The sequence below is a fragment of the Cupressus sempervirens genome, chromosome 9, assembly GCF_028749045.1.
Source record: "Cupressus sempervirens isolate cs-2001-9-10 chromosome 9, ASM2874904v1, whole genome shotgun sequence".
Classification (NCBI taxonomy): Eukaryota; Viridiplantae; Streptophyta; class Pinopsida; order Cupressales; family Cupressaceae; genus Cupressus; species Cupressus sempervirens.
In genome coordinates this window covers 697,016,965-697,041,616 of record NC_143126.1, presented here as the reverse complement: position 1 = coordinate 697,041,616, position 24,652 = coordinate 697,016,965, and the positions used below count along the sequence as shown (strand labels likewise).

Sequence of the window (24,652 nt, the reverse complement as noted above, 5' to 3'; positions counted from 1 at the left end):
AGTAAGTATTGTTACACCATGTATATGATACATTGAATGGTGGTTATATTTTTCAAACAAAATATCAATATTGCGTGGGAGGGAAAATAGTTCTTGTAGGCATATGATATCAGTGGACATTGTATCGTAATCATTTAAAATGTCATTTGCATGAGCATGTAGGTTTCGTGTGTTCAATGTACATAGCAATATGTGTATATTGTGAGTTGTACAAGAGAATTGACTTTCAAGTTTCCATGTTGCATTTGAGTGTAGTCGAGACATTTCATAATGGATTTTTTTGTGAATTTTGAAGTTTGCTAGAATCAAAGGTTTCAAAAGATATAATGAATTAATTGTTCTTGTTCTTGAAAGTGTTGTGTATGTTAAACCATGTTGGGTTATGCCACTAGGATCAAATGCAAGACCATCCATTGTGAGGCCTTGGGCTCTATGTACTGTTCTAGCACATGCTACTTGTATTGGAAATTGTTTTCTAGTTCGAACTTTTTTGATAGTTGATATTTTTGGAATCGACCTTGCAATTTGAAGGATGGGAACCCATTCTTTTTGAATGCTTGGAATGTAGTATTGGCATAGTTTTTTTCATTGTTGTTGGTCAATTTTTGTATCATTGAATCGTATCCAAACTATGTCCATTTCTTGTTGTTTGGTATACGCTTTAAATATTCCGTCTGACCCATTTACAAGACCATCTTGTGTGTTGTAGTTTCCTGCAAAAATTTCAACAAGAATGTTTGGCTTTACAACTATTTGAGCTGGTAGAATCATTGTCTGTGGATATAATCGCATTGCATTGAAATTTTCATCTTCAAAGTCTATTGCATTTAATATAATATAGTTTCCAGGGACCTTGGAAAGCATATTGTTATTGTGTACATTGACATCCTTTCTTTGTAAAATAGATATGGGAATGTTGGATCAGTAGGTGGGGGTTGAAGACAAGTTTGATTGAGATAGTGTATATCGTCATATGTATGTTGTCCTAGACGTATGTTATTTAGAATTGAAACAAATTTCTCATCTTTTTGACGCATTGTAGTGCTTAGTGAATAGTATTTTACATTATCAGTCCAAAATGTATAAGGCATTAATTCTATTGTTGATGGTTTGTTGTCAAAAATGGGTGAATCAAGTATCGGAAGTGCTTGATAGAAGTCACCACAAAAAATTGTGTCTAGATTGCCAAAGTATGATGTTGGCAATTGCATTATATCACGTAGTTGTTTGTCAATGTAATGTAAGAAAGTGGAACTACCAATGAAATTTCATCGATGAGGAGTACACGTAATTGATTATAGTGCTTTGATAGTGTATCTAATGTTTCTGTACTTAGTGGAATGAAATCTGATTTATTGAAAGGTATGTGAAAAGTTGAATGCAGTGTACTTCCACCTATATTGTATGCTTCCTTTCCTGTATATGTTGTTATTAGGCCTTTAGGTTTATCTGGATCACTGTCAATGCAATTACTGTAAATGTGAATAAGTGCTTGAAAAATGGTTGTTGTTGTAAATGTTTTTCCAGTTCCAGCTCCTCCAGTTAGAAAAAGATGCAAAGAAGTTTTTATGTCTTTGAGTTTTTTCATTACAATATCCTTGATGATTGCTTGTTGTTCTCTATTTAACTTTCTCCTTAAGTTATAGTACTCATTGTTATTCATTATTCGAGGGAGTTGTGTGATTTCGAAAGATTTTTGACTTGTACTTTTAAACTGGTTGGGAAGTTTGGTTTTTATATCTTCATGCATGTCATATTGCTCATCAGGTTCTTTAATTATTGGTTGTTGGGAAGTATTGGCTCTGTTTTCTTCGTTGTCATTTATCGCATCAATAGCATTGTCAATATCACCCCACATTGAATTTGTGTTGTATGAAAACTTTGCTCGATTGTTATGAATTATATTTTCATTATGCATGTAAGCCTTTTCCCATGAGCCGTAATTTTGTTTAAATGTGTCTTCAGTTACAATGAAGGGAACATATAACAATAATTGTTCCCTGCAATAGTTTTCTAGCTATAAATGTTTGTTAAAATTAATGAAACGAATGATATTTGGTTTAGCTTTTGGTTCAAGTTTACTTCCATTTTTCTTATAACTTGATACAAATTCTGCTAAGCATAGATTAGCAATAGCCTGTGATCGGCATAGGTAATATTCAATTAATGATCTACACATTACATTTTCAGAATTATCTTGTTCTTTTTTAAATTGTTCAATTGGTTTTAATATAAATGTACGGTCATTATGTGATCGTGTATCAATAAATGTGCATTTTCTAGAGCTCGAGTGCAGTGGTAGAGCTAAAACCAAATGAGTTGCTTGTTGAGTGGACATTTGTTGTAGGTTTAGCAAAGCATTTCCAAGTTTTCCTATCATCTTGAGTACATCTATATTGTCTCGTTGATGATCATCATGTATTTTTTTGAAAGCATTTGTCATAGATTTGTCAACTTTTGCTATGTATGAACTACAATACGTTGCGGCTGCATATGCATTGAGAATAAACTGTGCATTTGTATTGGCTTTCCATAAAGGAGGTATCATTTTTGCAAAGCTATTATTCCAAATCTGTGACGGTTTTCTTTGCAAAAAGATTGTTGGTCTATGGATTGTTGACCTTAAAGCAAGAATGTAGTTTTCTTCAGTTATGTCTATTTCATTGAGAAAGTTGTCGCATGTAAGAGATGCATCATACATTGCAAGTTCAAGTTTGCATTGAATTTTGTTAGCTATTAAGCTTATACTTTTTTCTTTTTCAAGTAACGGGTCAAGTATTGTTGTTGCTCTCATTGGTGGAAATGGAAAGTTATGTCTACAATGTTTATTTTTTGATCTTTTGCATTGCTTTGTATGATGATGTCTATGGAGAATAGCAATATCTGGATCAAAATTTTATATTTGACATGTAAGATATGTGTCAACAAAATTTGTAATACTTTCATTACTTTGCTTTCCATAGACAGGTGCATCTTTCACCCATATGAGAAAGTGATCATGTTCATTTCCTCGATTTTGGAATTCTGTTACTAAAAATAAATCAAGTACATTTCCAAAAAAAGAGTGGTCTGAAAGTATCATTTTTTTTAGGAGCATTTATGCGATGTCTATAGTACCACACACAAGTTATTGGATCTTTTTTAATTAGTTCATTTGTATCAAGTTCTTCTGTCATATCTGATATGTTTTTTTTTGTTGATTGATGAAATTGTTATATAGTTGTTTGAGTGTGTTCATTAGAGCCTTCTAGTTTTGTTTAGCACTAGTAAATGTGAGGAAAAATGTTGGAGGTCCTAGTTGTCATATCATAGCAAAGACATCTTTTTTTAGTTGATGTGCATAGTCTGGAGATATATGAATTCTTTTGAAGTTGACATAGCCTATATCTGATTTTAGTATTTTTTCTAAATTTGGTTTGTGTTTAACATCTTTTGCTAATAGCTTTCTTCCTTTAAGTTGTCTTTTGCGAATTCTCATCCATATTGTGGACATAACTTGATGTATGAGTATTTTTATTGTTTTGAAGAAAAAATTTGTTATGTGGTATGAAAAATGTCTTTGTGAGTGAATCAATTCCCACTTTGCAATTTTTTGGTATGATAGTTTTTGGTCAATGTCATGGTCGCGTGGGTCACCAAAAAATAGTGTTGGAAAATTCATTTCTTCTGCATACTTGTCTTTAAATATTCCAATGGGACATTGGTTTTGTGCAGGTGCAATTTCTAGTAATTTGTCTTCCATTTTATGTATGTTAATAGATTCTGTGAATCCATGTACCAAAGTTTCGCAAGCTTCATTTTCATTGTCACTTTCACATTCAGTTTCAATGTCATTTAGCTCGTTCTTTTCACTAGTCTCATTATCTATTTGTAGAGCTTGTTTCCAATCTTTATTAAGTTTAACATGTTCTATTTGGTAAAGTGTTCTTCTTATTAGTTGTTGAAGGGCTTGCATAATAATGTTTGGTCGTACCATTCCCTTTTGAAATGCATTTTTGTATTCTAGTTTCCTTTTCAAAGACACATCAATTGTTGTTGTATTACTAGTTGCCAGGGGCAAAGCTGTCTATGTAACATTAGGATCTACAGGTACATTGATTATTGAACCAGTTAAACCAACTTGAGATCTTCTATGCCCGAGTTCCCAAATTTGTGCAAATGCAATCCACAATGAAACAAGACGCTCCTCTAATTGTGTTAGCATTTGCACATATTGCATTGGCTTGTTCATTCGAATGTTATGTGGTGTAGCATATTGAGGAATCTTGTATTTCTTTAATGCATCACTACATTTGCGGCAAATAGAATTTGATAATGTGTTGGAATTTGAGTTGACTAAATTGCAATAAGTCTCCTTTTGTTGAAAGTGGATTTTTTTAATGTGTTTCTTGAACTGTAATGTTTGACAAACGTTGCACATGTGTATTGGTTTGTCGTTAATTGTGTTCTTGAATACATCAATTGGGGATAACGTTCTCTTCCTTTTTTTAGAGACTTGTTCTATAGTATTGTTTCAAATAGACTTTTTTAATTTTTGGAGGGAAGTCTTTTGTTTTGCAATGTCCTTTTGGTGATTGTTATTTTGGTTGTTGTTATTTAATGTTCGAAGACAAGTCTTTTGTTTTATAGGCTCCTTTTGTTTGTTGTTTATTTGTTGATAGCTTTCATCTATTGTCATCATAGTTCTCATAGTTACATTTCTTGTTAGTTGCTTTTGTGCAGTATTTCTAATTGATTTCTTAAATTGAGAGAAATGGAGTTGTTGTTGATTTTGTGAATTTGGTGTGATTGATTGTATTAGTGGTTCGAAATGGGCACAAAGTGGATTGACATCGTGGAAGAGAATTGAGTATGGTTCAGTTGTTAAAAATTCATTGAAATGCAAGTATTTTTTCCTCGTTGTAGATGACCAAACACATATTCCTATATTCAACCATTTTGACAACCATCATATACAAAATATATCTCCCCAAAGACCTAGTTCATCGCTAATTATTTTAGGATTTGCAGTTCTTTGCATTCTTCGCAAATATGTTTGATGATCTTCAACTCTATGCAACTCGTAAAGTATTTCTGGATGCAATTCATGGTTGTAAGAATTAACCGCTTCTAGTTCTTGTTTTTCTAGACTAGTCAAAAAGTATTGAATAGCTCCTTTGCGGAGGTTAGTTGATGTATACTTATTGTCAAGCAAAAGTTGTAGTGAATCAAATAAACAGTCCCCAATATTATATGTAAATGTTGCAACTCTACATAGTCCTTGTTGCCTAAGTGCATTGTCAATGTTGAAGGACATGTCACCGTTTTCTAGAATGAAAATTTCACGTATTGGCGTCAGTTTTTTAAGTAGAATTAGAGGTCATGAAAGTTTTTTGAAATGGAAGAGTAAAATTATAAAAAGGAAAACCTCTAACAAAAAGCAATGTAACACTAAAAATATACGTTATAATAGTGTTAACGTATAAACAAAACTAAAGGAAGTAAATAACAATAGCTTTTTCTTATAATAATCTTACCTAAATGTAAAAGCTTTTGCTAGTACAATACCTGGGACAATTCACCTACTTCAGCTAATTACACCAAAACGTTCAAAGAAAATGAACTAGCATGTGATAAGCTGTTCAGAGGGAAAAAAGTAGAAGTAAATGTCAGAAAAAAATATTACAACATCAAATAATTAGTAAAGTAAAAATGATAAGGAAAAAATTACAACAAATATATGTTTACATGATGAATTTGAGAAATAAAATTACTCTTAAGAACTTAAAAAGTATCAGTTGAACTATATAATTATAATAGATTATATTTAATATATATCATTTTGAATTGATATATTATTTTCCTTAGCTATAAAGGAAATAGGCAATAATTTGTATGATAGCCCCAATAAAACATAGACTACAAAATATATATGTACTTTTAACAAGATGACAAGCTCATGACAAATACTTTGTATAATATTTTTTCTTGTAAAAAAGTTTTGCATTTGATTTTATAGGAATATCGTTATTATAAAAAAATGTTAAGAAAAAGGATTTTGCTATGTTACCAAATAAGACTTAATTAGTAGTAAGGATAGTAAGGGTATTTTCATTCTTAACTTTTTGTTTATTTGATTTAATGACATGTAATTTAATTTCAAAAGACAAGCAATAAATTCAATTTTTTAAATTTTAGATGAACTAGAACTTAGATGATAAAATTCAAAAGAATAAATAAAAGTGTTGTAAATAACTAGAATGCAACCTAGGATTTCAAAATTAGTAATATTAAAATTTACTTAAGAGAAAAGGGCAATTGAGAAATAGTCCATCTATTATTTTATGGTGATTAATGATATTGGAACAACATGTAGTGAATGGATGATGGATATTGTGTTTAGATAGGAGTTCATCTTAGATGGTAGGTATTATATGATCAAATAGGTTAGGAGTGAACTCATATGAACCCAAATTTTAAAGTTTAGGTTTGAGAGTCCAAATTAAAAGAGAAATTGGTAAAGGTCTATGTCTAAAATTAAATTCATAGTTTTAAGATGAAAATTGAATTAGATCAAATATAGGTGCGAAATTGAGTTTAAAAAGAAAATGAAGAATTTGAAATGTAATAATAAAAATAAAATGATTACCTCTACAATCCAAATTCATATAATAAAAGAAATAGTTGAAAGACAAGCTAAAAATAAAATACTATAATAAACTTTAAAGTTAATAATTAATATTAATAATCTATAACTATTACTTTTATAACAACTTATCTAATAATTGCAAGTATAATATTAATAATACTATTATTAATATAAATGTTAATATAACTATTCTTTTAAAGATCTATAGAACAAATTCTAAATATTATATTATCCGTAAATAATTCTAAAGATTAATCTTTAGAATTTATATTTATCATAAATTAATATATTTATAGATTTGTATTAAAAATAATAGTTAACATATTATATTATATTATTCATACAATCATATTAATACTTAATATACTTATAATATAATAACAATTATTAATTATTAATTATTAATTAGATATTAATATTAATTAATATTATAAGTTAATAGTGATTAAATTTATTATAAATTTAGTATTTAGAATTCATAAATAATAAATAAATAATAATAAAAAACAAATCAACTTTAAATTATAACAACTTATATAATTATAATTATTTCTTCAATAAATTGAATTTTCCTAAATATTACTAGTCTATAAATTTATTTTCTTAAATATAGATCTCACCTGATATATTAATTTAATAAAGTTTATTTATAAATTAACTTTAAATAAGTCGACTAATTATTTGTAAAGCATAGATTAACAAATATTAAATAATAATAATAATAAGTAAACTATATATATTATAGTTAACTTATTAATAATATTATTAACTTATAATTTATCTTAACTATTATTAACTTTGTTATAATTGATTATATTAAGTTAATATATAATTATTCAATTTATTTTAATTTTATAATTTAGAATTCATAAATAATAAATAAATAATATTTAAACATAAATCAAGATTTATTATTTAAAAATTTTATTGTATTTGTAAATCTTATAGTTATAATATTATAATAAATAATAATGATTTTATGGATAATATTAAATATTATAATATAATATTAAAATTAATTATTAATAAGTTAACAATATTAAAACTATATTATGTATTACTTATTAAGTTATTAATATATTATATAGATTATAATTATTATAATGATAATTATAAGATTATAGGGTTAATACTTGATATAGTTAATTAATAATATTATTAATTAACTAAAACTATTTCAATTCTTACAATTTGATTGGTCCTTTCGAACAATGTCAACATGATCTACTTAATAGAAAAAATAAGAGAGTGATTAATTGAACCCCACCTTTATTATTTTGAAGAAGAAAAGGACAAACGTTAAATGGAATCACCAGTGGCGATACCAACTGCATTCTTGCATTTTCCCTCATAAACTTTATTATTATTCTCCATTGCCGTGAACCCACTAGAGCTCAGCTCTGAATTGAAACAAAAACTGAAGCTTTTAACACCAGCTTACTCTTGCCTCGAAAAGAAATGATGGTGTGGGATTATATAGGCATAAATAACTTCACTCCAAATGAAACACTAAACCATGGTTTTGTTTCTTATTTAACTAGGGTTACATTTAGGTTATAGGCTTATCCTCAGCTAATCTACTACAAAACTACTTATACGTGGTAGGAGAAAAATCATGAGATTCTAGATCCCAACTTTACCTTACAAAAGTTAAATAGAATAATGTATTATATGTAGTCTCATCTAGCTGGTCACAGCTCTTCATAGAGGTCACATGCCTTCTCCATGCGTTCAGGTTTTTACACACGTCTTGTTTTTACTTTAACTTTGTATTATTGTCTCATCTCGCTGGTCACAACTCTTCATAGAGGTCACGTGCCTTCTCCATGCTTTCAGGTTTTTACACACGTCTGTAAACATGTGAATATAAATATTATTAAAGTATTTGTTTGACACCTTTCTGCTACCAAAACTAGTGTCCATGGATTTGTTACGTGCTTCAGCAGCTTTCACGGATGATATGGGATACTATCTCTGTTGACTGTTGTAAGACCTGTGTACTTACTTTAAGGATTATTGTAATCTTGTTTTAGCTACTTTGTTTTGTTATGCATGAAATGTGTGGTCTGGAACTTGAATCCGCGGACCAATTTCTCGATAAAATAACATGCTTTAACCTAAATTATATGGGTATTTGGGGAAACAAACTTTTACCAAGGAAGTAGAGGGGTAGTGGGCATGACTGCTTCACCCACAGTACTTCTAGGCCTTGCAGTTCAGATGTGACCTAATAAGTCCTAGTCCCGTCGAAAGCTGCCTTGTTTTTCTTAGCAGATGGTGCCATTTTTCTTAGCAGATGGTGCCAACAAGAATTTAGAGTGATTTTCATTGAAGCTACCCTGTCGTAATTGAAATCTATAAATCCCAGTATATTTTTAAGGGTTTCATTGGATAAAATGTTTAACCATTTCAACTCTATGCGGTTCTTTCTGTAGCGAGCATGCACTTTGGATTTAATTTGTGTCTGTTAGAAAAGATGATGGTAATATGCACAATAAAAAGTATTGGCAAAGGTGTGACGATCACAATTGTCCTACATCTTCGAGGACTATATGTCAACCCAACTTTCTTATAGCACTAATAATGTGCTTTGATGCGTCAGAGAGCAGACTTGAGCAAAGCATTTGCAAAGAGATCATGAAATCTTATGATGCCAATGTTTACTTATTCACCAAAATTTTTAAAGCCTCCGTGATTGTGATTCATTAGCTATGTAAGTTCTGCATTTTCATCATCTATAGCTCTTTGCATTTCCATCATATATACTTAGCAGCTGAGAGCCCTGTAGGAAGGTAAGGGTAGGGGCCAGAATGGCAGGCATTTCATGAAGCCCTATAATTCTATGGTGGGGGGCTATGGTGGCAGTAGAATTAGAACTGGGAATCTAACGCACCAGACTAGCATCATAAGTGGGATGGGGTATGACTCGGTCAAGTCGAATCATACTATGGCCATCATACGCCGGCCGAGATAGGAGACATAAGTATTTCACGGCACATCAGTTTGATAAAAGCTCACAGGCAAAGATAGGAGACTAATTTCACGGCACATCAGTTTGATAAAAGCTCACCTAATAAACATAATAGACATGCAGTCTTGTTGGTGTACATTCCACAGCTACCCTTGTTTATAAATCTTAAAAATTGACATGGAAAAATCGTTAACTGGTCTCTGGGTTCAAACAAATGGGCTCAAACCAATATCTCAAACCCCAAAATAAACACAAACGATATTGAATTCAACCAAACACAAAATATTTTCAGATAAACATTCACTGCACAAAGAAAAAATGGAAAAATAAATATTGAATAATAAAATATTGAATAAGAAATGACCTCTCATGGTAGGAAATCTCACCACTGCCCACAGAAATAGAAAATCCAACACAAATTTCCTTGCTTTCTCTGAGTGCACAGAAATAAACGATTAGAAATGCACAAAATCAACTAACCACAAAAACGAGATTTTCGAAACTGTGAAAGATCGAGATAAAGCCTCAAAGTGTCGGTGGAAGATAAAGATAAGGGTGAGCATTTATGAGCACTTAATTAAATTTGAATAGCTAGCATTAATGCATAATTCAAAGCGGGACAGATATGCAGTGGATATGTTGGGCGCAATTTATTGTCACAATTTTCGCCCGAATTTGGTTTGGAAAAAAACAATTTTCTCCTTGCCTAAATCAAGTACAGCCAATCAAACGTCAAATAAACAGTATTAATAAATGTCTGAAAAATGCATACTGAAAATAAACATTACAATAGCTTTAAGAAATGGAAAAATAAATTTATGCCATTGGTCAAATTAAGAAGACTAATAGCACCTCGGTGAATGCGTTAGTAATCCTGCCCATGGGCAGGAACTAAGAATGAAATTTCAGAGGAATCCATAATCTGTTAAAAGCGAGCGTATGAAACTCAACAACTATAATGGACAAGAAAGGGCATGACCTTGGATCATACACAATGGTCGGTATGGTCGGTGTATAAGCCCATGAAATTTAGCTAGCCCACGCTAGAATTCGATTTGGCTCTCGACACGCGCAGGGATTAAATCCACTAAGTTAACGTATGGGGAATTTTCAAGCTCGTCCTTCGGATCCGGAATTCTTGTCCGGCTGCAGGTAAATCCATCAAACTTTCTTCCATGGTTCTAAACCCCGTGCACAGCGTCATTGATTTTACGTTCCTATTTGTGTACGCAGGAAATTCAGTGAAACTGAGCTTAGAAGCTTGAAATCACTCTTCGTTTCGTTAGCGTCACAATCAAAAAGTCATGGCCAATACATCATAGCGTCAGTTTTTCAGGTGATTTTCATTATTCTATCCTAATTTTGAAATTTATATTGTTCGAGATTGTTTTTCACAAGCCTTAAAATTTGGGTAAATTTCGGGGGAAGTTATGGACAGGAGATGAGCTTAGGGAACATTCTTAAGATCTGAAAGGTTAGTTTAGAATCTTAACCTGCTCTAATACAATGGCTGTTAAGCCCTCAAGATAATTATGGACGGCATTTATAGGTTCTATCGAAATTGGAAGGTGTCAACAGTTGCAGGATTATCAATTAAATCCATAGTCTTCAGGAAATTTTAGTGTGGGAAAACGCTGCCCCGCTACCCACATCTTTTAGTGCCTATATTTGTATATAACGTAGCTGTACCGTTAGTCATTTACTCATGTCTTAACCTGGGTGACTAACGCGGGACAAATATCAGTCCTGATTGTGGTGCCTAACTTTGCCTCATGTCCACTAGTGGTAGAGGCCGCCTTATTGCAGTCATAAAGATTTGAATCCTTCTCTTAGAGGTGTGTCCCTTTGCTATTGTACCTTAATTCCTTGAGATTGTGCTTGGTGATGGACTTGATCAAAGAAATGCATCTTAATGACATCATAAGTAAGACAAAAGTAAGGCTGGTCTTGGTTCAAGCCATTTAAAAGGGTTGATTGGTAGTTGCAAAGCAGGTGAAAAGCCTAGAATAAGTGTTTTTGCCAAATTAAAATTTTGATAAAATTTTGGTGAAACAGGAATAATTTGGATGTAGCTTCAAATACAAAAGGTGTACTAAGCCTTACACAACACTCAAAACATATCTAGTGGCCTTGATTTTGGCCTCTATTATGAAAAGTATGCTAAGCTTGTTGGTCTATTTTGTATGTTTGGTTGTAGGTGAATTAAATGTTTCAAATACCTGTGAAAATTAAAATGAAACTGTCATGAAAATTAAAATGATCTTAGTATACAGTGGGAGTGATTATGAACCTTTTTCAGTGTTGTGGAAGTGAATATGGTTCAGTTTGTTAATAGGAAATTTTAACTTTTGATTAAATACAGTGTATTATCAAGCTAAGAGAACCTTTGAGTTAGAAGTCGTAATTGTAGCAATTAAATGCATTTGACTGTAACATGGAATTTGGAATTTGATTGAAGCTTGCATGTTAAGTTGAAATTGATATGCTAGTGGTACGGTCAATGGATTGGAGTTTTTTTTTCAGTTTTATTTTCCAATTTAACTAAGAAACCATGGCTAGTAAATTTTTGAACCTAAATAATTAGTTGGTTACAACATTGACTAAACTTTTGGTTTTCTTATAATTGGGCATGCCTTGCTGTTTTTATATAGTTGATGTATTCGAAAATTGTTCATTTTCTTATGAGCGTAAATATTTTTTGACATTAATTACTGAAGATTAGTTTCATTACATGATTGTCATTATAGTGGTGTACACATTACCTAAATTTATTTCATGATTTAGCCATATCATCTATATTTCTAAAGTTTTTCATGATCAGGCACATTATGGAATTCATGGGGCTCTTGGGGCAAGGATGTTTGATTTAGTAACTCGCTTGCGAAAGGACCAAATGCTAACCTACGAGGATCTTATAATTGCCAAAGTAAGTATTTTTTACGATGCACACTACAAATGATTAGATTGCTGAATGATAGAATTCAAATACTTGGGTGAAAGCAATCATTGTATGTGTCTTTTTTTATGATGTATACTTTATTTGTATTACATCTTACCTAGTAGACAAAAATAGAAAATCAAACCCATGTAATGCAAATGATTGGGTGAATTCATTCCATGTTTGTACAAAACTAATTAGCTTTCTTTTGAAATTTCTATACTAGTGTAGTTAAAAACTAACAACTATCTCATTTTCTATGGTATATGAATGCAGGGCATTTATGAGAAAGGTTGTCGAGATGAAATTGAGAATTTCATGTATCAGCTAGTTGATGTGAAAGGAGATGGAGTTGTGGATAGGTTTTCTCTTCTTTTCCTTTATAAAATTTACTTTGATGATAGCTTGAGCATTGACTATATAGAAATCCTAGATTATTATGATGATGGAGTCTTTTTGCCCTTTGAACAAACAATGTAGATACACTATTAATTGAGTGACTATGATATACCATTTTGCTAATTTGTATTGTTTTGTGTACTTTGTGGTTCAACAATAAATATGTTGACATTCAAAGACCATATACCATTTAAATATGAGAAAACAATTCTAGGATGGAATGAGTTGATATGGAAAAGACTAATTTTATATTAGAATGGGACTTATGAGGCATTGCAAGCTATATGTTAGCTTTAAAAGATGACTTGGATGTTAGGGTAATGAGGTAAAGAATGTTTTTGTTGAGCTTTGTAGTAGGATATAAACTCTTTTGGAAGTTTTTTTACATTTTTCTTTCAAAAGACAAATTCATTGCAATGTTCAAAATCCTTATTTAACATTTTGTTTGGAGTCACATAGCCTCGAGTTGGCATCCATAGTATAGACCTTCTTAGATTTTTTATTTTTCCATCTGTTGTACATGACACATTTTATTGTGCAAGTATTGAGACATTGATCGGTAAGTGCTTCCAATGGAGTAACCTTTGACTTGGATGCCACATCCAAGGGGTTATCTCTTCTATCAAACCCAGTTGGGCTTGCACCTAACCGTGTTTGTTGCAGTATTTTGGTAAGGTCCTCTTTCATGTCAATTGTTGGTATATATACCATGACTGAGCTATGGCTTCTATCCAACACACCTGTTAATAATTTTCTTTTCAAGTTTTGTGTTTAGTTTTATGCTTTAAAACTGCTTTACATACATTATTCTAATAATTAATACAAATAATGTACTTACCAAAACAATAAATAACTAAAACTACAAACACAAAATTATTGTATGCCTTGAGGGTGCAATGTCTCAAACAACCTCGTTTCTGTTGAATCGCCTCAAAGAAATTATAGTCGAAACAGTTACTTAATTTTGGAGTTCTCTCTTTGAACAACCTATGAAGGCATATAGCAATTCTCAAGCCTTTAGTGCTCTCATGGATGGCATACAAACAATTTTTTTTGGATAGATAATAGGCTTAGGCCTTTTAATAATTTTATAAATTTGAATTAATTTTTTACCATTTTAACCCATTCAAGTGCGGACACTGAGGGAAAAGTACAAGGAAGAAAGACCCCTGGTGTTACCTGGGACAAGAAGTCTGGATAACAGCTAGTACATTACAGCTTTTTCCTATATTGCCGAGGTCATTTGAGAAGACAAGTCCTCCTCTTACAATCATATATTCCAAACCAAGCTTAAAATTGGTTTGAAGTTACAAATTCATGCATGAGACGTGTGATCAATAATGCATTGGTACGAAAGGAAGATCAACAAATATGTACAATCATAGCCTCTGAATAGCAGCATGCCTCTACTGAGTACTGGATTGGAAAAAGTCTGTTACCTTGACACTAAAGCCCCTGCAGATGATCTTCCTAACTTCTCAATTCAGATCCCACATTAGCTCATGCGAAAAAACCCATGACCCCTTTCAAATAATCCTGCAATTAGACATAACTCACACAACCCTTTGACTAAGATCAGCATTAGTAACCTTTGGATAAATAAGGCAAAATGCAGCCAGTTTAATAAAACTGTCTCGTAGATATTCTTAAATGCTCATCTTAAATCAAGGAGAATCTCATAAAAAAGCCAATTTAACTCAAAAGCTATGAGATAGATGAATGCAACATGTAGTTCCTGAACACTATTCTCACAGAATAATAATTTTTGAACCACCTTGTGAACAGGATCAACAAATTAAGTAAACCAAACATCAGCCAAAATACGAGTAAATATGAACAATTACCATACAACCTTAGAGATTTAATCCAAATTCAAAGAAATTTTTGAGCTATAAGCCAATCTTCAACTTTAATGCCGAGTCTAGGAAAGAATCCAAATCCTATAATTTCCTGAAGGGAATCTTATGATGCACCAAATAAGGCAGAATTAGCCTGATTTGCACTGATTATTGCGTCAGAATCTCTCTCTCTCTCTCTCTCTCTATATATATATATATATATATATATATATATATGTTGCAATACTTTAAACTTGACAACATAAAGCCATCAATGACTAAGGAGCAGAAAACCATCAGAATTCCCGGAAAGGACATCTGTCCTTAACAAAGAGAATGCATACCATCCAATATACGTTCAGCACATGCTGCATTTATAAACATAACAGAGGAGATCTACCATCATCATCCATAAAACTTATCATTAGGAGGTCTATCTTGCTTCTCAAAGACAAAAAGGTTCTTGACAACCGTGAACCAGCGGTGGTTAGGAATTTGGATTACCTTCTTTGTGGTGTCATGTTGTTCCTTCGGATGATGCATTATGGCTCAGAGATTACTGGAGAGTGGAAGGTCCTAAAGTGTTGGATGACTTTGGTAAAGCTCCTTTAGAGCGTTATCAGATCATCCCACCTTTGATCGTCAAAGCCTCCATGCTGGAGGCTTTGGAAGGAAAGGTAAAGAAAAGTTGGATGTGGAGCCAGGCTCCTCTAGAGTCCAATCTGAAGAAGACAATTTGGATGAGTTTGAGGATATGGTCATCTATGCGAAGAAGAAAAAATAATATCTCATAGTGGAGTAGGATTTATGGCTGTCTGATTTTAATCTTAGTACCTTTAAACCTGGTATGATCTAAGTATATCAGAACTTAGTATGGTCATTTACAGTAATAGTAGTATATAGATGAAGAACTGTCTTCCCTTTCGATGCATGATACTTTCAAGACTCCGACATTTTGCCTGTTCGGTAGTTTTTCTGCAAATGAGTAGACTCTGGTTATAGTCTGATAAACTTGCTTTTTACTGTTTAATTAATAGTCTGTATCATTAGGAGGCCCATCTTAAATCAAGGAGAATCTCATAAAAAAGCCAATTTAACTCAAAAGTTATGAGATAGATGAATGCAACATGTAGTTCCTTAACACTATTCCCACAGAATAAAATTTTTAAACCACCTTGTGAACAGGATTGACATATTAAGTAAACCAAAAATCAGCCAAAATGCGAGTAAATATGAACAATTACCATACAACCTTAGAGATGTAATCCAAATTCAAAGAAATTTTTGAGCTATAAGCCAATCTTCAACTTTAATCCCGAGTCTAGGAAAGAATCCAAATCCTATAATTTCCAAAAGGGAATCTTATGATGCACCAAATAAGGCAGAATTGGTCCGATTTGCACTGATTATTGCATCAGAATCTCTCTCTCTCTCTCTCTCTCTCTCTCTGTATATATATATATATATAGATACATATATATGTTGCAATACTTTAAACCTGACAACATAAAGCCATCAATGACTAAGGAGCAGAGAACCATCAGAATTCCTGAAAAGGACAACTGTCCTTAACAAAGAGAATGCATACCATCCAATATACGTTCAGCACATGCTGCATTTATAAACATAACAGAGCAGATCTACCATCATCATACATGAAACTCATCAAAGGGGCTGAAAGAGAACATACCGACAGTAATCTGAGAATGATACCAGCATTTATGTGAGTCTCTATATATATATCTGTGTGTGTGTGTGTGTGTTTGTGTGTGTACTAATACTCATTTTCTCAGAGATAAATTCACGGAAACCAGCCAGATAAACCCGTAACCACCATGTCTGAGTAAAGCAAGATACAGACTATTAATTAAACAGTAAAAAGCAAGTTTATCAGACTACAACATGAGTCTACTCATTTGGAGAAAAACTACCGAACAGGAAAAATTGGAGTCTTGAAAGTATCATGCAAAAGGGAAGATAGTTCTTCATCTATATACTACTATTACTGTAAATGACCATACTAAGTTCTGATATACTTAGATCATACCAGGTTTAAAGGTACTAAGATTAAAAACAGATCTACTCCACTATGAGATATTATTTTTTCTTCTTCGCATAGATGACCATATCCTCAAACTCATCCGAATTGTCTTATTCAGATTGGACTCAAGAGGAGAAATAACCAACTCCCAATAATTCTAAAGAAGGCTACAAATCATGTCCACAACTCTAGAACTATCCTACTTAAAAGGTGAGCAGAGTTCATAATTTCCGCGATCATGCCACTTACTAATTAAGAGGTATGTTACTTGCATCAAGTGAATATCATGAGAAGAACCTGCCAAAGTATGAGGTGTTGGTTCCCAAAACTGTAGATTAGAAATCCAAGAGCCTACCACTTCTCCGATAGGACTTCTCAATCAGTTCTGGCCAATGAACAAGAATACTTCTCGATTCCCCTGCACTTCAGGCTTTGCTACACCGAGGCTGGCAAACCTTCACCTCAAACCCTGATTGTCTGGTTCAAGGCTTTTTTATAGCGAATTTAAACTTTGGAGTTCTCCGGCTGGCAATGTCCTCGAACTCAATGAAACTGAAACTGGATGTTGGATAATGGTTGAATGTTTTGTATAATTGAATAATAATTAATTTGATGCATGTAGGAATGAAGTTATATTTTTTTTGACTTCAATAATAAGAAGACCGGTGCCTCTGCTCATCCGGGCAATAGAGTCAACTTAGTGAGTTTTCACATACAACTCTATAATGTTTTACGCACTTTACTGCCACCAATTAAATAATCAAGATGCGATAGATCAAATATATATGCAATCTTAAATTAGTCTAGATTGAACTTTAACTCCTTTGGTAAGGAGACAAATTGGACACAGATGCGGAAACAATTAAATATCTCACACTATCTGTGATGATCGATTTAAATGCTAAATGACCTTGTCCACTTATCTGACATTTAAATTGTATACAGAATTCCAAAAAATAGTTACATCTGCAGTTTAAATCTCCACGATTTTTAAAAATAAACAAAACACATTTTATTTTATTATAAAAATAAAATAATAGAGTTTATATTACAAAGTCATAATGTTGCTCCTTATCCCTCCATACAATAAAAAATGTAAAATACTCCTCCTTGAGAATGTGTGAATGTTCTGATATCTTTACTTCTCCAACTTCTCACATATTTATATCTTTCTTCATTTGAAGTCATAACTTTTCACAATGAGGAGTCATATCTAAATAACACATCTTTTACAAATCACATTATTATTTTCTTTTAATGTAATCGCATCCTTAAACCTCAAATTATTTTAATCGGTGGAACAAGAAGCTTAATTACCTCATCATTTTCTACATTCACATCGAGTTGCAATACATTATAAATTATTTTGTCTTCTATCACACAAACTAGCTTGGCGAATCTCTCAAACTCCCATGATCTCTGTTTTTTCTTTGCCGTGTGATCCTTGTTGGAAATAACAACTCCTGATGGTAGAGAACACATCACAACTTCATCCTTTGCTTTTGGAGGCACTTAGAGATGCTTTCATAATCATTACTTCGGGTGTTTCAAGAGCAAATATGGTGCAATCTTCGATTTCCGCCCTCATCTATAGAAACATGACAGGTACTCTCTTATTTTGGTGTCTTCAGATGCAACCTTCCTGTGATGGCAATAATAAACTCAAAACCCTTGTGCGAATGAGATATCTTTGTCACTCGTATGGCTTAGTTAATGAAATCAACCAAGTCATTCAATATGCTTCTCGTTGATGGCTCAGGTGTGAATCCCGACTTCTTTCCAACACTCCACATCAAACATTGGAGTTGTCACGTTACTTGTAATAGCAGTAGTCAAAGCACCAATTTATACAAATGTTGAGAATGTGTAATGGGCACCCCTGAATGTCCCAAAAAACTAAACCAAATCGCTGAAAGGAATTATGTCAAACAGTTTGCATTCAACCTCTTATTTCTCCGTTTAATGTTTTAAACCCCTTATAACTCCGGAAATCAAAGGTTTATTTGTTTGTTGTGTTTTGTGCATGGAAATTGGTATCATACAACATAAACAAGAAAGAAACTACAATAATATGCAAAGTGGAAATGAACTGCTGCCAATAAAATGTTATTTTCAGAATTCATAAGACCAAATACATGGCAGATTTATCAACTCACTAATTACTTCAGCATTATTGACATAATACTCCAGCCCATGCTTTCGAACTTGCTGCTACAGTGCCGCGTGAATAGTGCCGCATGAACAGTGCTGCTACAGTACTTTGTCCTTCAATCAGTCCACTACCTTCGTAATATCATTCCCTCAAAGCAGCATAAGTGTCGGACAAATAGTGAAGAAGATATGAGCAAAATACCAAATCTGCCTGTAGCTGGAAATGCAACTTAACTGCCTGATAATGAAGCAGATAACAAAGAATTCCAAAAGCCAAACCCCAAGAGAATGACGTCTAGAATGTTACAAGAGAGGATAAATGTCCTCAAATGCCAAGAACGGAGCTATAACTCACACACCAATTTCTTCTCATATTCAACCTGTCTAATGAAGCCACAAATGCTTCCTTTTATTCTATTTCCAAGGGTCCGCTCAACTCATATGGGCAATGTGGGATAAAAGATGTGTAATATATAAAGAATATATTAAAATACCCCTTATGTCTCCCTTGGGTACACATCCCCATAAAATAAATATTAAAGTAACACTTTAATATTTTACAATTAAATTAGACGTTACTTTAATAAAACTTCAGGCATTAAAATGTATTAGCAATCGGACTCCGAATAATGCGAGTGATAGCTCATCAGAAAGCTCTCACCAAAAAGTATCAAATTCAATCACCAAAATTGACCTGCACTGTGTCCTGCCGACTTACTAAAAATAGTATGCCTGAAACTGAGTAAATCAACTTCGTTTTGGCCCAAACTGGAAATGACTAGGTCAAAACACTCCAGGATCCCATTAAACCCTTCGTTAGCCCTCGGGACCATGTAGAACAAGGCTAACGCACACACACTTGGTCAACTGCTAAAATGGGGACATTACAGTCCGCCCCCCTTGAAATTGCTTGTCCTCAAGCAATCTCAGTTCAGCCTGCTGAATAACTTGCTCACTCTCCCATGTAGAATCTTCCTTTGGCAGGTTTTTCCATCTGACCAAATACTCCTTCACTATCCTGTTTCTAAGCTTCCTCTCTCTGGTGTCTAGAATAGCCTCAGGTACTAACACAAGCTTCCCCTGCTCATCCAAAGGGGGTAAATCTGCAGAAGGCACTACACTCTGACCAATGGCTTTCTTAAGCCTAAACACATGAAACACATTGTGCACTCGATTGCCCTTTGGAAGCTCAAGCTCATAGGCAACTTTGCCCACTTTGCGAATCACCCTGTAGGGACCATAAAATTTGGGTTTCAACTTTTCAGCTCCGCTCTTCTTGAGCGATGACTGTCTATATGGTTGTAGCCTTAAGTAAACTATATCCACTACCTCGAAGCTATGCTCTATTCGGTGCTGATCAACATACAATTTCTGTTGATTTTGGGCCTGTTGTATATTCTCTTTGAGCACTTTCAGGATGTCCTGACTATCCTGCAATAAGTTTTTGGCTTTGGGCACTCTACTGTCCCCCAAAATTAAATCCATGAAGCTAGGTGCTTCATAACCATAGAGTGCCATGAAAGGAGTCATCTTGATGGACATATGATAAGTGGTGTTATAACAATACTCTCCCATATGCAACCATCTGATCCAAGTCTTTTGTTGTGCAGTTACATATTTCCTCAAATATCCTTCCATCCATTTATTCACAATCTCTGTTTGCCGATCTGTTTGCGGATGATAACTAGTGCTAGGTGTAAGATCTGTACCACACAACCTAAACAACTCTTGCCAAAAAAACTCATAAACTTACTATCCCGGTCGCTGACAATGAATCTGGGCAGCCCATGTAACTTGAATATCTCTCTAAAGAAAAGATCTGCCACCTGTGCTGCTGTATAAGTGGACGGAATAGCAAAGAAGTGAGCAAACTTCGTCAAGCGATCCACCACCACATAGATGCAATCCCTTCCCTGCACTCGTGGTAAACTAGTGATGAAGTCCGTCGAAATACTTTCCCATTTCCTATCAGGAATGGGCAAGGGCTGCAATAAACCTGCAGGAAATGTGTGCTCTCCCTTATTCTGTTGACAAACCACACACTCCTGACATATCTCTGAACATCATCCTTGAGCCCTTTCCATGAAAACCGCTCTCGGATCTGCCTGTAGGTCTTGAAGACCCCCGGATGTCCAGCTGTGGGTGCATCATAAAATGCCTTTAGTATCGCCTCTCTCAAATGCGATGACGGAATCAAATAAACCTGTCCTGAACTCTGATCAATCCATCTATCACCTCATAGCGATCATCTTGTATGGTACCTGAAATCAATCCAGAAGCCCAAGCATCTCCGACATACTCTGCTATAATCCGATCTCTCCAATCTCCTGAAATCTTTGCCAGAGCACATAAGTGAGGTCTCCGAGATAAGGCATCAGCCACCACATTTTTCTTACCTTTGACAAACTCTATGTCAAAGTCATAAGCGTGCAATTTAGTCACCCATTTTTGTTGCCAATCATTAAGATCACGCTAGCTCATGAAGTATTTAATACTGTTGTGGTCAGTCTTGATCACAAAACGTCCACCTACCAAATATGATCGAAATTTGTCCAATGCATGCATTATGGCCAACATCTCCCAGTCATAGACAGAATAACTCTTCTCAACTCGCCGGAGCTTCCTACTCTCGAATGCAATGGGATGCTTCTCCTGCATCAATACTGCTCCAATCCCATCACTTGATGCATCACAATGAAGCTCAAAAGGCTTCGTGAAATCTGGTAGAGCTAGAACTGGACATGAAGACATTACCTGCTTGAAATGCTCAAAACACCTCTTAGCTGCCCTTGTCCACACGAAGGCTCCTTTCCTGGTAAGATCTGTCAAGGGTGTAGCAATCTGTGAGAATCCTTTAACAAACCTCCTATAAAAACCACATAAACCAAAGAATCTCTTAAGCTATGTAAGGTTTGTGGGAGTAGGCCACTCTACAATAGCTCTAATCTTTTCGGGATCAACCCGAACGCCATCTGCACTAATGATATGCCCAAGTTAAAGGAGCTCAGTCATGCCAAACTCACATTTAGATTCCTTGGCATACAATGACTCTCTCTCTCCACCTCCTCCAAATGATGTAAGTGCTCCTCCTAGGTCTTACTGAAGACCAAGATGTCATCAAAGAAGATCAAGACAAATCTCCTCAGCTGCTTCCTGAATACCTGGTTCATACAAGTTTGAGATGTAGCGGGTGCATTGGTTAGACCAAATGGCATAACCATGAACTCAAAGTGACCATAGTGACATCGAAAGGCTGTTTTCTCAATGTCCTTTGCTCTTATCCTGATCTGATGGTATCCGGATCGCAAATCAATTTTGGTGAAGAAGCATGCCCCATGCAACTCATCAATCAGCTCATCAATCCTAGGAATGGGATACCTGTTTTTAATTGTTTTCTTATTCAGTGCCCTGTAATCGATGCACATGCGCATTGTCCCATCCTTCTTCTTTACCAGTATTACTGTTGAAGCAAAGGGGCTCTTACTGGGCCTGATATGCCCCATCTCCAACAAATTCGTAATCGCCTTCTCTATCTCATCCTTGTGTTTCTTAGGATGACGATAGGGAGTAATCATAACTGGTTTGGCTCCCTCCTCGAGCTCAATAACATGTTCCATCCCTCTGTCAGGAGGAACCCCATGAGGAATATCGCTCAATACTTTAGCGTGTCTATCAAATATCTTCTGGATATCTGGTGGATGACTCTTTTCTTGTGGCTCTGGTGAAGTTGGCATAATGTAGCACTCTGTCGCCCACTCTATGTCATCATGACGAAAAAGTGTCTGCATTCTCCTCAAGGACACTACTCTGCAACCTCCATCTGAAAGTCCTCTAAGTACCATAGTTTTGCCCTCATGCTGGAATCTCATCTCTAATTTTGCTAGGTTGAGTGTGAACTCAACTAGTGAAGCCATCCATGTCATGCCGAGGATGACATCATAATCTCCCATGTCCACAACATAGAACTCATCCTCCAACTCGTAGCCATCTCCAAACCTGATGCGAAGATTAGATATCTTCGAAGTGCATAATAATTTATCACCATTAGCCACCATGACTCTAAACCCATCATGCTCCTCTGTCTGTAACCCTCTCCTGGCTACCAACTGTGCATCTATGAAGTTATGTGTAGCCCCAGTGTCAATAAGAGAAATCACTTTCTGCCCCTGGATAGTACCCCTGACCTTAAATGTGATTGCCTTTTGGGCCCTTGTCAAGCATGCCAACGATCTATCATCCTTAGGAATGCTGCTCTCCTCTATAGTGTTACCCTCGTTTGAATCGGAGTGCTGATCCTCCCCCTCTGACTCTGACTCTTCTGCTGAAAAATACTCCATTTGATTTGCCTTAGCCTTGAGAGAACATTTATGAGATAAGTCCCAAGGCTCTCTACAATGGAAGCACAACTTCTTCTTTCGAAGTTCATTCAAGGTTTCATTGTCTAGTCCTTTTGATCCTTCTTTGGGTTTGCTATATTCTTTCTGAAACGGTTTTTTGTCTTTGTCCTTGCGGTAGGAAGAATCTGTTGAATGGTTTTTTCCTTTGTATACCGAAGGGGCTAAATCTCGTGCCTTTTTAGTTGCTTCAGCTAAGGTGAGTGGATCATGTCCCTTCACCCAACCTCGTAATGGATCAGCAAGACCATTACAAAATAACACCACCAATCTCCTAGGAGAGATATTAGTAACAAGTACAGATAAGCGTTGAAACTTGGCAATGTAAGCATCCACAGAACCTGACTATTTTAACTGTGCTAGCTCCTTGAAATGTAACTCGGGATCCCTAGTGTCAAATCTCTCAATCAATGTTTCGGTGAATTCCTCATAGGATGTAATCTGATTATGCCCCAAAGTCACTATGCCATGATGCCACCATTCATGTGCAATGCCATCCAAGTGCATAGCTGCATACTTGATAGCCTTCTCCTCAGGCATAGGATTTAGCTGCAAGTATGTATCTATCTTCTGCACCCAAGCTCGTGCAGTCATCTTCCCTGAAGCATCATAATAAGGTAAAGAAAGTTTTCCAACTTTCTTTCTCAGCTCAAAGTTTTGATTCCTCCCTCGTGCTCTAGGCATGTGTCTCATCCTCAAGTCCATATAATCTCTAAGGGAAATATCTGCTTGAAACTCCGGTCCACTAGCCTCCCAGTCCCTCCTGAACTGATCCTGTAACTCGGTAATTTGCGGTTCGTTTACTGGTTGAACCGGATCTCTGCGTGGGAAAGTGGGTAGAAGAGGTCTCGAGCTCGTAGTCCGTGCTGGGCGTGCAACGTGTCTAAAGTTATCAGCCTCATTCCCATTGTTGCCGTGTCCATTATTACCATTAATGTTATTCTTAGGACCGTTGTTGTTGCCTTGGCCTCCATGGTTATTGTTTCCCCTATTGTTATTGTTTCCCTCATTGTTATTGTTTCTGTTGTTGGCATCACCTGGATTAATATTGACACCCATCTGTCTAGCCATGAGCTGCAACATCATGTCCATTTGCCTATTCTGCTCCTGCTGCATACGCTGCCCCTGCTCTAATGTATCCAGTAACTATCTGAACATTACCTCCCCTTGATCTGGACCGGCATTCCCGCCTCCGCCTAATCCTGTATTCCTGTCATCTCGATCACCCATATTGTTGTCCTGATCAAAGAATATCTCCTCTGTGTTTGTATGGCTAGATTCAATGTCCACCT

The 24,652-nt window shown here is 34.7% G+C and overlaps 1 protein-coding gene across 1 annotated transcript in view; it reads left to right on the top strand.

Moving 5' to 3' along the window:
* The first annotated feature begins 10,469 nt into the window (after positions 1 to 10,469).
* The window catches only part of LOC149540634 (TLD-domain containing nucleolar protein), a 73,654-nt gene continuing 59,471 nt past the window's right edge, over positions 10,470 to 24,652 (top strand). Inside the window, exons 1-4 of the mRNA XM_089801725.1 lie at positions 10,470 to 10,751; positions 10,833 to 10,935; positions 12,421 to 12,525; positions 12,814 to 12,899. Coding sequence (XP_089657851.1) covers positions 10,699 to 10,751; positions 10,833 to 10,935; positions 12,421 to 12,525; positions 12,814 to 12,899 — 347 coding nt within the window. The 5' untranslated portion in view covers positions 10,470 to 10,698. The remainder of the gene's footprint in view (positions 10,752 to 10,832; positions 10,936 to 12,420; positions 12,526 to 12,813; positions 12,900 to 24,652) is intronic.